The 16,890-nt window shown below is 45.6% G+C and overlaps 1 protein-coding gene across 7 annotated transcripts; it reads right to left on the bottom strand.

Moving 5' to 3' along the window:
* Nucleotides 1–957: 957 nt before the first annotated feature.
* On the bottom strand, nucleotides 958–15,457 carry LOC6601091 (nucleosome-remodeling factor subunit NURF301). 7 transcript variants are annotated; one of them, XM_026991618.1, is made up of 14 exons: nucleotides 15,347–15,365; nucleotides 14,406–14,845; nucleotides 10,094–14,026; nucleotides 9,641–10,024; nucleotides 9,263–9,580; nucleotides 8,669–9,189; nucleotides 7,639–8,602; nucleotides 7,443–7,573; nucleotides 4,052–4,373; nucleotides 3,450–3,987; nucleotides 3,243–3,386; nucleotides 2,814–3,177; nucleotides 1,384–1,468; nucleotides 958–1,319 (listed from the first exon to the last, which is right to left on the bottom strand). In XM_026991618.1, exons 2-14 carry the CDS (start codon nucleotides 14,695–14,697, stop codon nucleotides 1,114–1,116), a joined length of 8,202 nt encoding a protein of 2,733 aa, XP_026847419.1. In that variant the 5' UTR covers nucleotides 14,698–14,845; nucleotides 15,347–15,365; the 3' UTR covers nucleotides 958–1,113. The 7 variants fall into 7 exon arrangements, with proteins under 7 accessions (XP_026847419.1, XP_026847418.1, XP_026847417.1 ...); XM_026991617.1 differs by lacking the exon at nucleotides 15,347–15,365 and adding an exon at nucleotides 15,441–15,457 and having other exon boundaries at nucleotides 7,639–9,189; XM_026991616.1 differs by having other exon boundaries at nucleotides 7,639–9,189.
* Nucleotides 15,458–16,890: the final 1,433 nt, after the last annotated feature.

The following is a 16,890-nucleotide window of genomic DNA, read 5'->3' on the forward strand; positions in this document are numbered from 1 at the left end:
CAAAGCTGTTGGATGGTCCTTGTCGACTAGTCGACACGTAAATTGAGACTCGAGCAGGCAATCTCTCCTCTAAAAACTTTAGCCATTCCTTTTCTGCAGATCAGTCCTCCGACTGAGGACTCTGAGGCAGTAGACCAGTCCCATTCAATGCCAAGAATCTCGGAAACAACTTCTTGAGGAGCCGACGATTGTAGAAAATCACATAGTCCACATAGAGACGGGACAGGAAGTCCCTTCGGAAGATGGGATCGATGAAAGGAGTTTGTGTATTCATTTGTCTGGCGTTCAATCTAGCACAAGGCAGTATTAGTGCCGTTGAAGCCAGTGCAAGACAGTAGTGGGGTTTCGTAGAAGGCACCAAAAATGCCAATCTGTCCTGAGCGCACGAGTGAAGACAGGGAACGAGGCACTCTGCTGCGGGATATCCCGACGAGGCCTTGCTTCACGAATACCTCCCACTCCAGCTAGGCGTACAGGCTATCGGTGAGAAAAACAAAACCACCAGACGAATGCCGACGGAGCGATTCCCTATGCCACACGATACATTTATTCCTCTTCCTTTATTCCTTAACAAAACAGGAAAACTTGCTGTGGAGACAGAAGGAGTCTTATGATTTGTTTGATTATGCTACGTAATCAAATTCAGAAAAATTCAGAATTTATTATTAGGAATAAGCATGTATTTTTACAACTTAGCATACGATTTTTAAGTCTACGGTATGTCAATCAGATCAATATAAAAAAATGCATACGTTATTTATTTACAGCTGCATTATATGTACAAAAGGATATAATTGAGCGGTTGGGTTCCCCGCATATTACTATGATTTCTTCTTACCTAATTATGATATCTATTTGAATATTTATTTCTGTATATTACACGGCTCTGCAGTTATATTTCATACAATAGTTATATGTGTTTACATGATGAATAGTATTTACATACATATTTTTTGTATTTTGTAATTTGTAATTTTAGTTAGTTCTGTTATGGTATGAAAAATGTATGGTATAACAAACGCACGTGTTAAATGTTTATGGTTGCAAAAGATTAGATACTTCATTCGTATCAAAACTGGCTTAACTTAAGATTTAATAGCTTAGCTAATGCTTTTAATTACTCTGGCCAAAAACATTTTCGCGAAAGCATTTAAGTTTTTGCACAAAGTACGATTCCAGTGCTTCAGCACATTTGTAAAAGGACGATTCTTTTGGGTTGTAGTAGCGGCAGTTGTCGAAAATTTTTGTCATATCGCCAATGAAGTCGGCGAGTTTGGTGTACGCTTTTGATTCGAGTTTGGTTTCCATCCGTTTGAGATCTGCGGGTAAAAGTATCGTCGTAGTAGTGTTGTCATGCAACATATTAATTTGTTTTCAACTTACCCATTGGTTCTTTAATTACTTTGTAATAGTCTGGCGCTTCATCCGGATCAACCGGCTCCATAAACGGCCAAGCACTCTTGTGCAGCTGTCAAATAAATTATATATTTTGTGTTATGTATACCAATTGAATGTCCATATATTCGTATTCAGCCATGCTTTAGTTATTGCAATCGCAAAAGTGCCTGCTCGGATTTTCGCAGATCTTGCAATCTCAAAAATGAATAGCCCATAAATACAAATATTTATGAGCGGGAAAAAATATAAAAGTATTTGCCGATATTTTAAGCGTATATTTACATAATTGGAAATTTATCTTCGTAAATCTCGACACCCATTCATGATCAATAACCGAGTCGATATAGCCATGTCTGTCTGTCCGTCTTGTTTGACGCCTAGTTCTCAGGGGCTACAAGAGCTAGAGCACACAAATTTGGTGTGCAGACTCCCGTGATATCACACTGTGTCAAGTTTGTTTCACAATTTCGGAATGCCCATCCGACCCAACAAAGGACGAAAATCTGTGCCCGAAAAACCCAGAATCATTGAGAATGAAAATATCTATAAGATATCCGAATCCGAATGAAATTAGCTACGTAGCTGTAGCTACGCTACCTCTTCCACTTGCCTTACTCATTCTCTATTTCTCTCTATCTCACTCTAAATAGTGCAGTGTTCGCCCTCTGTCGTAGGCCAACGATATAAGCCGGCGATGTTGGTGTGAGTAGAGAGAGAGACGGATGTAAAACAGAAAATATTCTATAATTCTGATCGAATAGGTCATTAGGTGGAAAGATAATAAACATGGTGCAAGAATTAACATCAGCGGTCGTGGTTACGTTTCTGTCTAGGTTTTCTCCATCTCTTTCATATAAGTGATAGCAAAGTGCGCGAATAGATCCCCCAAAGATATCAATTCGTCCCTTTTACAAACAGCGACACAAAAAGACAGAGAAACAATTCTGGCGCTACCGCAAACAAATATATTGTATGGGTTATAGCCGAAGTCCATATACAAAATTTGGTTGCTCTAGCTCTTGTAGTCTCCAAGATCTTGGAGCTCATCGGGACTGATTGATTCTGATCAATAGGTATATAATTAATATAATATACTTCCACCAAAAATCGAATATACCCCCCTATTCTCTTCGGGTATCGGGTAGACAAATATTTTATAGGTTACATAAAACATAAGCATATGCAAGTACAGCTGCGACCCTTGCCGCGGGTCACAACGCTACCGCTCGTTTTAGTTTCATATAAAGAGAGATTGCCGAACAAATTTGGGAATTAAACACTATCGATGGCAACAAGTTGGGAAAACTGGAGCACACGAATTTCAATTCGTACGAATTCGAATTTGTCCAAAATCGCAAAATTTTTCATAAACTGAAGCATGGCTGAATATTTTTTGTATTTATTTATTTTATTACCTGTATTTGCTTAATTAACTCCTTTAGCTCGTTAGTTTCATCGGACGTAAGGGTTTTCATATTGACTGCGTTTGCATCTGTCTTCCGCTGACACTCGGGGCATACGTACTCGTCTATAAACTCAGCCTCGCTCTGTAGTATACCGACACAACGGCCGTGGAACCAACCCTGGCATTTATCGCAGCAAATATAAAATTGTGAATCATCGTATGGTTGGCGACAACTGCAAAAGAGTTCCTCTGTTTCGCGTGCCTTCTTGCAATCAATGCAAATGAATTCAGAAAGTTTCTTCGAAGCTTCTTCGGTGATGTTAACACAATCGCCATGAAACCAATTGCTGCACAGGTCACAGCCCACATAAAATCTGAGTGGAAAAAAGCACGCACAAATGATTATTTTGATACAATTTTGATATGGATTTGGACATACTTTGTTTCATCGTAAGGTGTGCGACAAACGCAATATAGCTTTTCCTTTTTCCTTGTCAACTTCTTAGGCCTTCCGACGCCATGTCTGCTGTTGTCTGCAAGGGCTTCCTCCCGGAGATTTCGACTGGTGCTGACCTTGACACACCTGAGAAAACAGCAAATGAGCAATGATTGTTGCCAATGACTAAACAGTCCTACCGCTACTTACCGCTTCTGTTCAATATTTTGCTCATCGCGACGATCGGAAAATATGGATCCTCTTTCGTTTTCGCTATGCTCTTCTGGTGAGGCGACACTTAAGGATCGCACATGGCGCTGGACTTTCTTCTGTACTTCTTCGCGTATTTCGTTTTGTAAGTTGCGTTCTAATAATGATCGCTTACGAAGGATGCTTTTCTTAAGCAATTCTTTGTGCTTTTCTAACTTGGATTGTTTCTGTTCACTGATGTCTACTATATCTTCTTTCTGAATACGGCTTTTTTTAAGAATACGATTAAATTGACTGCTTGTTGTCATAGCGTTTGGACGTTTCGTTGCGGTCCTAGTTTTCCAATCAAGATCATCGCTATTTTGCTGGCGCGATAGCGTGCTGCGGCGATTTAAAGTGCCTGTGTCCTCGCTAGACGACAAATCCCCGTCATTCAAGCTGTGTGCAGCATTCGGTTGTTCCTGCTGCTTGCGCATATTGACCAACTTCTCTTCTAGTTCCGGACTCAGATTGCCCTGCTTAAGTGCGTTTGTAATGGCTGAAAGGGGGGGAATCATCGTCATGGGTACGTAAAGCGTATTTATTGGTGATGGAATACTCACACTCTTGTATGTAACCGCTGGTGATGACAAAGCTTTCACTTTGGTTCTCCTCTCCGCCCTTGTCCATGGTTGTGTTACTAATGTGGATTGATTTTTCGTCGTGCTCTATGCCCTCTAGCAGCGCAGAGGCACCAAGGGGTGGCGTGTTAATTTTAATATTAGTTTTATCGGCCTGGGCACATGGGCCGGCCGGCTCCTGCTCGCTTCCAGTGTCTACGGCTTTATTTATAATGATTGGGCTGGCTTCAAATGTGGTTGGGGTTGTGGTTGTGGTTGTTGTTGGTGTTGTTGTTGGCCCGGTGGTGTCGTTGTCGATGTTGGGCTGCAATGAACATCGTGTAAGGTCTTCACTTTGATATTTTTTCAAGCGATCCTGTTCATTATTGTCTTGATCTTCAACTAGAACTAGATTTTGAATGTTTAATTGATTTGCTTGCTGAATTGGCATACAACTACTGTTGGTGTGGCTCGGCGAGCAATCACGGAAATGCGGTTTGCTATCTTGAGTCTCTTCTCGGTTCGGCCTTTCTTGCTGTGGACTGCAGACGACGATTATTTCATCGTCATCGTCATCGCCATCGCCATCGCTATCGCCATCGCCATCGTCTTCTTCAGATATTAAATTCATATTCAATAAACAAATATTTAGCATGCCGCCACCAACCTAATTGTTACCAAAATTCGAAGTAATTATTCAATACAACAATAAAAAATCTCGTTTATAGCTTGCTTATGCATGGGCATTATTGCTACAAATATATGTTCAAAATGTATATTCAAAATGTGTTGACGGACACCTACCTGGCTTTAATCAGAGATCAGTTGTAGTACTTATTCCAGGCAACCTTTTAATGTTTGTTATTAAAGTTGAGTAGTTGAGTAGTTGTGGTTGGCGAAGAGATTAACACGTGGTTAGGAGTTGTAGTTGTTGACACGCGACATTAAGGCATGGTTATAAACGTTTTTTATAAAGCAGTGGAAGCATGATTTTTATATTTTGAGGGTATTGAAATTTTGTTTTATTACAAAGATAGGAGGATAGTATTGTATTTAAGTTTGGTCTGGTCTGGTTTTCGTCTGGTCTGGTTTGGTTTAAAATTATAATGAAAATCGTGGCAAAGGTCTAATATTCTATGTTCGGTTGTTTGTTCATGGATATGGCAGATATGGCAGTTAGTATTGTTGTGTATATTGTGTATACATTTGACGTGTTAATGTTTTCGTTTGGACAAGTGTACAAATTTCGTTTCGATTTAGATGAGATGATTATAGATATGGTTAAGCCTTTGTGTTCATTTCGAAGGATATCATAAGAAAACTAGCTCAAACGCGACGATAGCTCATGCGCTTATAAGGAACGGTAGTATTTTTGTTTTTGCCATTGTTTTTTTGTTGTTGTTTTTTTTTTTAATTTTTAGGAGACGAATCGTGCCTCTGATTATAATTATTTTAAATATGTCAGCCAACTAAAACTCTGTGTATAGGGTTAATCTCTTCAGCAATTCAGCAATTCAGCAAATTGTATACTGTTTGTATTTTAATTTGAATGGAATTTTAATTTGGCCATTGAAATAATAGAGTGATGTCAAATAATTTGTTGCGATCCTTAAGTTTCAACTGATTTCTGATTTCTGATATTTTCTGATCTCTGATCTCTGATTTCTGTATTATATTCATGTTCTGTTAAATGTCTGTTGTTGCTTTTCTTGCACTGATTTACAGGTTGTTGTTATTGTTGTGGTTTATTTTCTCTTCATACACCCGTAAATACATGAAGCATGCGCTTTTTGTCAACACAAAGGCCAATTTGCAAATAATCATCCAACTAATTCAGAAACAAAAATTCACAAATGTCTCAACTTTTGTGTGTTAAAAGGATATTGGGGATATTGGGGAGAATCGTATTCACTACTTTACTAGATATTACAGCATTACTGCACGCGAAATAGACTACGGCTCTTCCGATTCGGATTCCGATTCCGCTTCCGTGTGCGAGTTTAAACAATGGGTTGAAAGTATTCAAAGCAAGAAAGCGTTGGCAGGTTTTGCATCCATTTATTTTACAATACATACTATGTTATATACAATACAATGGCGGGAATCGTTTACAAACTGAAAGACCTACATAGCTCTTGCAATGAGTGCTGCCGCTTGGAGCTTGGAGCCTGGAGTCTGGAGCCTGGAGCCCCTCTAGCCTGGAGCCGAAAGTGTATTCGTTATTGGTTATTCCTTTCAGTCTTGCATTCTTTCTTGCTTTCAATAGTATTTGGGGAGTTGTTGTTGTAGACGTGTATACATTGTTGTTCTTTTAAAAGCATCGATTGAACGTGTAAGCAAGCTCTTTGTATTCTGAATCGATATCGAAATCACCGAAAAGGGTATAAGCTCACATAGCATTGGCTGGGCTTTTAGTGGACTAAAAAAAACAGAGCTGGTCACAATCGTATTGGTTTGCATAATAGGTTTTATTGCAAAAGGCGCTTTACATTTTACAAGTAACATACATATGTTTATGTTGTATTTTTAGAAACCAAATGTCTCCCAGGCAAGAAAATCGATTCGAATCGAGTCGAGTCGCAGTTGCGTTGCGTTGTGTCTAATACTTTTGCCGTGGGCGAAAACATCGGGCGACAGTCTGAATAGTTTCTTACAAAATTTGTTGTGTGTGTGTGCTGTTGCTTCCTCAGAGTTGACGCTACTCGCTAGCTAGCTAATAGGTTGCTTAAGACTAGTAACGTAACGTATTCACAAATATTAAGCTAAATACATGTTCGATAGATATTCTTAAATAAATCAAATAAATAAGTCAATTAGGTTACTAAATAATATATAAAGTAGCTCTCTCTTTTCTGTGTCGAGAGTGCGGTATCTGTAGATTCTCTTCTGGAGAATTGGTTGGCGAATAACTATGTTGCAAAATGAAGCCTTTGTTGGTATTTAACGAAAGTCTTTGTCGCTGTACTTAGGCAAATACAAAGCAGATAAATGACAGACTTATATTGTTAAATGCTTAGGAATGTATGTATACACAATAGGAAACGAAAAAGTCAATTCAATTCAATTCAATTTCAAGAAATAGAATACTTTTTTGCTGGGCGGCGCCAAAGTTTCAAATCAAATCAAATCAAAAAAAAAAAAAAAAACCAAACAAATTAAAAGATTTCGAACAAAAACGTATAAAAAATGCAAGGAAAGCAGCAACATGCCTCTCTGGTCTTGAACAAAATTAAAAATAACTTAAATACGATGTAGAAAAGCCGCTCAACTGGCATTCTTTGAGGCAGCATATGCACCCTCTAAAGTCCTGCTCTATTCTGTTCTCTTCTTTAGTTTTCTTTGCTCTTGTGTTCTTCCCCATTTCGAATTAGTTTTGTAATTAGAAACTACTCACTTGTTGATGTGTAGTCGACTGGTGTACTGGGGTAAGGGGAGGTGGTTGCGATTGAGCCGTGGTCTCCGGCTGCACGGCCAGGTAGATTTTAGTTGGCCCCAGGACTCCCAGCTTGCCGTTAGATTCTTGGGCTGGAAAGCATAGAGAACGTTTACAGAGAGGAGCCAACAGAGGGGAGAGCAGCAGTGTCACTGACCTTTCATTAGCTGTTGCTTCACCTGCGTCTGCACCAGCTGCAGCTGCTGGGCCGTAAAGTCGTTGCCTACCAGGCCCTGCAGCACGATGCGTGGCCCGTGCTCGGTTTGCAGTACTTGTGCCGTAACGCATTTGATGACCGTGCCGGGCGGCTGATTCTGAAGAAGACTCTCTTCCACGCTCATGGGTTGCTGCGGCTGCTGCTGTTGCTGTGGTGTCTGTCCTTGTGGCTGGACAGCTCCTGTCGCCACATGCTGCTGTGGTATGGAGGCGGCGGCAGTATCGTAGCTGCACTGCTGTGCAATCTGCTGTTGCTGGACAACAACCTGCTGTTGTTGTTGTTGTGGGCTGTGCGACGCCAGAGCCTGCTGCTGCGAGTGTTTCACCGGCGAGCTCTGCGGACTTTCCTGGGGCACTGCTGGTGCCGTGTTGTTGGTGACAATGTGCGCGTTACCGTCCCCCTGGTGCTTAATGTGTGCCACAATCTGGGCCTGGTTGTTCCCCAGGGGCTTCACGATCACTTGCTGTCCATTGACAGTGGCCACCTGCAGCTTGCCCTGGGCCAGCTGTTGTGCCAGGGTCGAGTTCGGTACGAGCACTTGCTGGGTGGCCGTTTCAGTGGCCTCATTGGCGGCGTTGATCGGGGCTTTTTCCTCCACTGCTGGCGGTGGGGCTTGCTGTTGCACCACGAGCTGTTTAACTAATTTTGTCTGAGTCGTGGTCGACGATTGAACAACCTGATTCGTTTGCACAACATATTGCTGCTGTGGCTGCACAATGTGCTGTTGCTGCTGCTGCTGCTGGTGCTGTTGTTGCTGCTGCTGCTGCTGTTGCTGTTGCTGCTGCTGCTGCTGGGTTTGAATCTGTTGCTGGACCATTTGCAGGGCCTGGCTTTGCGGCACATTTCGCTGCGTAACAATAGTCTGACCGGGGCTCAAAATGATGCGCTGCCCCCCTATCACTATCTGTTGTTGGACATTACTTGTGTTAACGATTTGCTGTATTACTTTCTGTGTTGGTTGACTCCCCACCTGGTTGATCGCCATTTGCTGCGATTGCTGCTGTGGGGGGGCCTGTTGGATTTGCTGTGGCAGGGCTTGAGTCTGTACAATTTGCTGCTGCTGTTGCACTGCCGATGTGGCCGCTTGTGTGGACGAGGCGGATATGATAACCTTTTGTCCCTGAGCGTTCTGACCAACTACCAGCTTGGAGCCAGGTTGCACGAATACTTGCTGCATATTCTGTCCGGCGGCACTCGAGTTGACGACTTTCGTCACAATTTTCTGCACTGGGGGCGCCGATGTGGCTGCCGCTGCTGCTGCTGCCGACACCTGTTGCTGCTGGGCCATCAGCATTTTGTTCTTTATCTGTGCGAGAGGTAGGGCAACCCGCTGTGACGCTATTGACTGGGCCCCGGTAGGCTTTGCGACATGTTTCACGGCCATTTGTTTGACTGCGGGTGCCGCTAGTGTTGCAGCGGCCGACGTGGACGTTGCGGCTGTGGACGATTGTGTGGGTAGAGATTTGATGGGTAATACCTTGCCTTTGCATCCTGTAAAAGTAAAAACAAATGCGATTTAGTGCCACTTCCTGTCCTGCATTCCACTGCAAACCGAGCCACTCACCTTGGGTCGCCGGACTCGATGAAGTTGTCAACACGTGCAGCTTTCCGTCCGGCATTTGCACCAGCTGCTGTCCAGGGTTCAGTCCCCTCACGCTCACCTTGCCATCCGGGCCACGGATGATTTGTACCTTGTGCGGGGTGGGTGCCGACTGCGTGCTCTGTGTGTTGGATGTGCTCTGCGCTGAGTGGGAAGCGGCGGCTGACGACGCGTTCGCTGGGGCCGCTCGGGCCACTTGTGTGACTGCCTGCTGGATGATTCGCGTGGTGCCATCTGGATTCTTAACGATTACGCGCCTGCTGCCAATTATCTGGCCTTTGACTGCAAAAAGGGGAATTCCATCAAGCATATGCTATCGCAAGTCCCAGGCCCGTGACTTACCTGGAGTTCCGGCCCTGGCTAGCTCGCCTGTGGCGATGACCTTCCGTTGCTGATGCGCGGCTCTTTGTAGCTTCAACTGCTGTTCCATTTTCTCCTTAACGTCTTCGTTGGGCTTCGGGGCCAGCTGGACACGACCGGCACCGACCAGCGTTCCGTTGGTGGATGTGCCCGGACTACCGCCGCCGGTCGACTCCAGCTGCCGCGATGCCACAGAACGCGTCACTGTGGACAGGCGGGCCTTTTCCTGTTTCTCGCCTATGAATTTGATTTCCCACAGCTCGAGCTTGTCCTCCTCGACCCACTCCTCGCTTATTTGCGGCTCGGTTGGCTGCGGAGATTCAGCGCGCTTCCGTTTGCGCAGACCAGACCGTATCGACGTGACCTCTGTGAGAAGACCCAGAATATACAGTGGATAAGCAAACAAAGGGGATGGATGCCCTGCCAATTACTCACCTCTAATCGTCTTTGGCATCTCCAGAGGGATCACAACTTTGCGCCGCAAGTAGCTGGTTTTCTCGCCGTAGCGGCCTGCATGGCGCAGCTTCAACAGCTCCAGGGTGACAATTTCCGTCTCGGTTGTCACCTGATGTTTGCCATCGGTAGACGGCGGCTTGGCTATCATGTCGTCCCAGCGCAGACAGGACCACAATATCCGCAGCTGGAGGGCAATGCAGGACAGCGTGGTGGCGTTGCACGTGCGGTAGGACCAGCAGGTTCGGAAGAGCGGACGCGAGCACTGATACTGCCAAATGGAGTTGTTCTTGGCCCCGTGGTGGAAGCCATTCGTGGCCGATCGTCCGCCCAGACGCGCCAGCTTTCGGAGCTCGTAGCGCGGCAGAACCAACAGGCTGCGCTTCTTTTTGTGCGTAAGGAAGTTGGAGATGAGAGGGTACCTGGCGTACGTGGCCTTCTTCATGACCGTGGTCTTGTCCTCGCTCTTAACGGCCTGGTCGTACAGCTTGGACCAGTCGTTGATCAGATAGACACGCCCACGCGGCGAGACAGCGCTGTAGACGCGCTCCTTTCCGTTCTCGAAGTACTCCCGCTCGTATTTCGTGCAGCAGTCGCGCTTGACCGGACGAGAGCTGATGCGAAAACGGCGATTCTGCTTGAGTGGTATCTCCTTGTCCAGCGTGTGATCCAACACGTCCTTGGTTCCGATGTAGGCCTTCTTCGACTTTTGGAAACGTTTTCGACGCGATCCGGGGCGCATGTCTACGTCCTCGGCGCTGGCGTCCAAGCACGAGGTGTTTATCGCCGTAACAATCGAATCCTCAGTGCTCTCGATCTCCACGTTGCTGCAAACGTCCATGCTTTCGATGAAGTCCATTTTGTCCGAGTCTTGCGTGCTGGAGTCGGCGTTCGTGCTGCTTCCGGGGACCATCTCCTCCTCCTTCTTGACCCTGGCATTGTTGGGAAGATCTGGCTCCACCAGCAGGCAGTCGCTCAAAAGCTGCTCAGTGAAGGCCACAGAGTGCGCGCGAGCCTGCTCCCAGTCTTGGAGCAGGTCCAGCGGCGCTTCGGTTTCCGCCGCCTTTGCATCATCCGACTCGTCGACTGAAAGCTGAGTGGCTTCCCGCTTGCCTTCGGTCAGCTTCTGTTCGAGAATAGAGGGCTTCTTGACGGCACCCAGGATGGCGGCCACCGTCTCCTTGGAGCCGTTGCCCGCGGTGTGCGCCTTCCGCAGCAGCAGCAGAAGTTCCTTCTTGGCACGGGCCTTCTGCAGACACAGCGGCGAGTAGCACGTGTTTTGTGTGATTTGAGATACGGCGTTCGAGTTGGTGTTGCACTCCTTGGTGTAGCAGCGGAAGGTCTTGGCGAAGCGGTTGAGCTGGCTGAACTGCAGGCGCACCGTCTGGATCTGCTTGGCCAGCGAGTTGACGAGCTCAAAATTGACGTTGGCCGACCCTCCCTTTGCCGACACTTCCGTGAGACGCAGCAGGCACTTTTCCAAGTAGGTCTGCTTGCCGGCGGCTGCCGCACTGCCCGACGATGGTATGGCGAAGGGCTTCACGTCGGTGACTCCCTTCAAGGCGAGCTGCTCCTCGACCTTGGCCAATTTCTTGCGTCGCTCCAATAGGTCGTCGATCCAGCATTTGCGAGCAAGCTTCGGGTAGTAGACACGTCCCGGGTCGTTCAGGGCTTTGCTGACGTCGATGATGCCCTTGACGCTCGCCAGCTTGTCAACATCCTCGACCACTTTCACGTTCGTGTACTCCTCCGGCAGATAGGGGCACATCTGGCCGTCGACACTGTTCGACTCGCACTGCTGCATGAACCGCTTCGTGCGTGGATCGACCAGGACAATCTCGTTGACGTCGTTCTCGTCTCCCATGGTGTAGTGGACGAAAACTCTGTTGTGTGCTCGGGGATGGGCCCGTCTGGCGCGAATTCCGCAGCGTCGACTGCTCGAGAGCCACAGCCAGCCCCACTGGCCGTGCACACGATACTCCTCTCCCTTCTGCTTCCACACCTGGTGCTTCAGTCCCAGGGAATACTTGATGTAGTTAAATGCCAGTCGATTGCGTTCCTCCTCGTCGTCGCGCTCCCGTTTCTCGCGCTTCTCCAGCTTCTTGCGCTCTTCGCGCTCGGCGCTGGTGATGCGCTGCAAGGCTCTGTGGCCGAGCTGTTCGTGCCAAACGTTCGCGAAGACCACACTCTTTAGCGACGATTGAAACAGCAGCAGCACAGTCGCAAAGTCAGTGGCGTGTCGGGCGTTCATGACGGCCGTGTTCCAGACCTTCTTGTTGACCTGCCAGTTCGGGTTCAGGAACGGCGGCGTTATGTTCGATTCAAAATTAATCAGCGTCTGCCTGAGCGTTGTAATCATGTTATCGGGTGTGCCCATCGTGATGCCGATCCATTTGAAGTCGGAGGCTGTTGTCAGAGAAAACTTGTGCGAGAGGTGACGTCGCTTGTCCCGCTCCTCGTTGCGCTGCGGCTTGTTGAGGGCTATGGGATTCGAGGCGTACTGGTTGACGTAGTTCTTGAATCCTTGTTCCATGCCGAGCTTAAAGTAAAGCGTGCCGTTGTTCAGTTGGCTGGTCTTCTGGCGCGTGACCATTTTGGTCTCCTCCGACCTTTTCGCTGCCTCTGCCGACTGGTCGTCGGATTTGCGGTCGGACTCGGCTTCGGCCGTACCGTCCAGGGTCTCCTTGTCTAGTAGTTCCTTCGTAGCCTCTTGCTCCATGTCTATCAAACTGCGCTTGGTGTGCTTATTTTCGTTGGTGAGCGACTCTGTCAACTTCATCTGGCGCTCGATCTCCTCGCGGCGCTCCGTTAGCTGGGCGTGCAGGCGCGTCTCCAGTTCTTCAGGATCCAATCGTTTGAGCAGTAGCTTCAACTTATTCGTTGTACTGTAGTACCAACAGCTGGAGTCCACTTGATCCTCGACGAAAATTCGCCGGGCAATGAACCAATATCTGCGGCCGTGGCGATCGACTCCCAGGCTGTCGTGCCTGATTAATACGCCCTGCTTCTCTTGGGGCAACACGCAGTCAATGACGCCACTGACCTTGTGCGAGCGACACAATCCGCACTGCCAGTCCTCAGTGGGCACATCGTTCATTGGCGGATCCACACATTCCAAGTGGTAGACTGCTGGGCAGGTTTCACAGCAGAGCAAGTCTCCAAGTCGATGGCAGACTCGGCAATGGTCGTCGTAGTGAATGGGTCCCTCCTGGAGCATTACGTCGCGTATGGAATTGGCTGTCAAGAACTGATCCGCCAAGAACTGCAGCACGGCCAGACGGTTTTCAATGCCGGTGTATGGATATTCTGATCGGCTCAGGATATGATAGACCTCACGATCAAATGTCTTGTCGCTCTCCACATAGCTGCGCAGAACTTCCGGCCAGGTGATGGCATCGATGAGGTACAGACTAATGTTGACCGTATCCTTTTGATCCAGCGGCCCAAAGTGTGTGCCCTGGACGTCCTCTTCGCGCAGGATCGCCTTCAGCAGCATTATGTGTACATCCGACAAGAGAGCACTCTGCTCGTCGCAAGTTAAGGCCGCACAGAAGTCTTCAAAGCGAAACGGCGAGAGACGAACCAAGTGCCGGAAACGTCGCAGCACTTCGTAGATGCTGAGGGCGCGCAAAACGTGTGCGTTGGCCATGGACAAGTCCTCCGATGAGTCCGGCAAATCCAGGGCGGCATACTTCCGTCCCTCTTGCAGCCAGATGGGCTCCGGACTGGGCGGACGTGGCGGCCGACCCACTCCATTCTGGGTGAAGCTGCACACGGAAAATTCCGACTCACTCTCGTTGCCCGCATCCAAGCTTTCGTCATCGCTGGGCGTTAGCAATAGGTCATCCTCGTTATCGGTTTTATCCTCATCGGAGTCTCCGAAGTCCGATCCGTAGTGGTATTCCGACTCGTACCCTGTATAGACGGCAGAAACGAAACGAGGTAGGGAAATTAGAGAACGTTATTTGCCAGGCATTTACCTTTGAAGCGATCGCTTTTGCGAAATTTGAACATTTTTGGTTTTGCTTGTTATTTCAGGTTTTATTTCTTTCGTTTTTTTGTTTTTTTTTCACTATTATTTCAGTTTTTTCTTCTACTTTTATTTCACTTGATTGTGACTCGGCTTTCAAATGGCAAATGATACTAATAAATTTCCAGCAGATGTGATGTCAAATTTGATTTGACACTTTCAAACTTTTGAAATGCAATGTGTACTTGATTCTGATACTGTGGCAACACTATTAAGCCTACTGAGACTAGCCTCCTGATACAATTTCATAAATTGATAACTCACCTTTTCTTCCGGAGTAGTTGCTGGTGTTGGGTTGCACGTTCGACTTGCGGCCGCGTCCTCTCTTGGCGGCACTGCCACGGTTCCCACGGCTGTGATTGTTATGGCTGCTGCGACTGCACTCGTCGCTTTGCGGGGAAATGCCGCGCGAAGCGGACGGTGTGCTTGCCTGCGATTTTCCTTCGCTGAGATATTTCGGCTTTTTGAGCAATTGATAACTGAAGCGTCCAGAAGAAGTCCGCTCATTTGGCGTCTTTGGCGGTCGACCGCGCTTACGGCTACCGCGACCGCTCATTTTTGTGTGGTTTTCCTTTGCCTGGCTGCCTGGCTAGGCTAGGGCTATCCAATACACACAATCTTACTACGACTGTCTTTGCTGTAGGTGCTTCTGCGTTTCGCTCAGATATAGTTCCGTTTTTTCGCGGAGGAATTGCACATTAGATCTATAATGAGAACAAAAAAATTATTTAATACAAATTGCTTCCGATGTATTGTGTACATTTATCACTCGCAACCATCCGTCTACGAACACTGCCAAACACACACAGCTATTCAATTGGATATACGAGAAAAATCGATCAGCTTCAGAGCAGCAATACTTTTTGATTCATTTCACTTTGTTTACGCGTTCCACACATGGTTTTATATTTGACGAAACGAACGTTTAATAACACCCGCCAAAATATATACACATTCATTCGTTCAGGATGTTTGACTAGGCTTAATATATTATAAGTACGTGTGTATGCAAACACATTCTCAATTTATAATATGGACTGCACACGCACTGAACGGCAGCACCACCAAATGAGCTTGTGTGTGTGCGCGAGGAAATGAAGCCAACGCACATTGTCCGCCATTTATAAAATGTGAAAATTTTGTTAATTCCTACTAGCGTCGATAAATCTGACACAAAAAACATGAAAATTTAATGCACACATTACCCCGCATTTTGGGCATATTATTGATTATATTTAACACAATATATTGTACAATTTTAGACCGTCTTTCAACAAACCGCGAGCGAATATCTTTTACCTAACATAGTCCACTTGAGAGGTGTACAGTCAGCCAATCACAGAGGCTCTTTTATTTGTGGATGCCGCAAGCGACATCTGTCGGTCGGTTTTCGTACTGATTTGTGAGTGTTGAACACAGGGCTGCAAATTACATTATCGAACTATCAGATGGCATTGTCGAATATTTTTAAAATTGTTTGTTTGTTTAAAAGTGGTGCAAAATGAATCAAATTCAATGCTATTGCACTTCCAGTATTGGAGCGGATCTGTATACCCCGATCTACATGCGCTGCTCCAAGAATTGATCATCATAATGATATAATCTGCACTGCATTTTTTTCTAAAGAGGTATATTTTCCGCCAAAAATTATACAAATCATTATTATTGAACTTTTATTTCGTGATTGGCGGTTCCTTGGTTGTCAAGACCTTTAAATCCGACTTAAGTTGACTCGTTTCTCTTTAACGATATATCGATGGGGGGAAAAAACATTGTTATATCGCACAGTGCTGAAATGCGCTCCTTATCGATACTGTATACTGGCCATGCCATGCCGGAAACCTAACGGAAAATGAAGTAAAGTGAAAAATGGTCGTTTAATTGTTTTGGATAAATATATGTTATTTATTTGGCATATGGAGCATATTAGGTTGCTAATGTATACGGGCTGTGTTCTTTCTGGTTAAAGTTACGAGTGTGTTGTTCGTTATGTTTTTGAAACGTGTAGGTTCTTTATAATATAAATTGCTCAGTCAATACCAAGTACATACCACATTTACCGTTGCCAATTTTTGCATGTATTGTATGTACAATTGAAATTCTCAAAACGTTTCTGCGTATTTATGTATGTATACTTTTAAATATATTTATTATCATGCATTTATGATTCAAACTTAACGAAATGGAACATGCAAGGTGCGTCGGAATAGTAAACAAATAGCCCACTTGTTGATTTCATTGCAACGCAACCTGTGTCGCTGTCGCGGTCGCGGTCGCAGTCGCAGCGGCGTCCATCTTTGGAAAGTAACCGTAAAATTATCCATAATTTGTTTCCTCGATGGCTGGAGTGGAATTTCACTTTGAAAATAGTTTATTTGTGGGTAAAATAAAAATAAAAAGATAAATGAATGCCATTTCTTTTCGCACGCACCTTGCAAAGTTTCACTTGTATATATGTATGTATATGTATATGTATTGTATGTTTTTATGTATATTCAGGACTAAAATGTTGTATATGGTTTGGTATAGTGTTTTTTAGTTAACGTTTTGGCGTTTCGTTTTGCAGAGTTCAACCAATATTTCTCTCTGCAATATCTATTAAATAGTCAATTGCTTATTGAATTTATAATTTTTGATTAACTTATACAGACCGTCATTAAACATTAAACTTTCAACTAATTCTTGACAATTGTTCGACGTTAGGTTACATAATTACTAAGGGGATAATACAATACAATACAATATATTA

This window comes from Drosophila persimilis, unplaced genomic scaffold (genome assembly GCF_003286085.1).
Source record: "Drosophila persimilis strain 14011-0111.01,24,50 unplaced genomic scaffold, DperRS2 tig00000676-arrow-arrow-pilon, whole genome shotgun sequence".
Classification (NCBI taxonomy): Eukaryota; Metazoa; Arthropoda; class Insecta; order Diptera; family Drosophilidae; genus Drosophila; species Drosophila persimilis.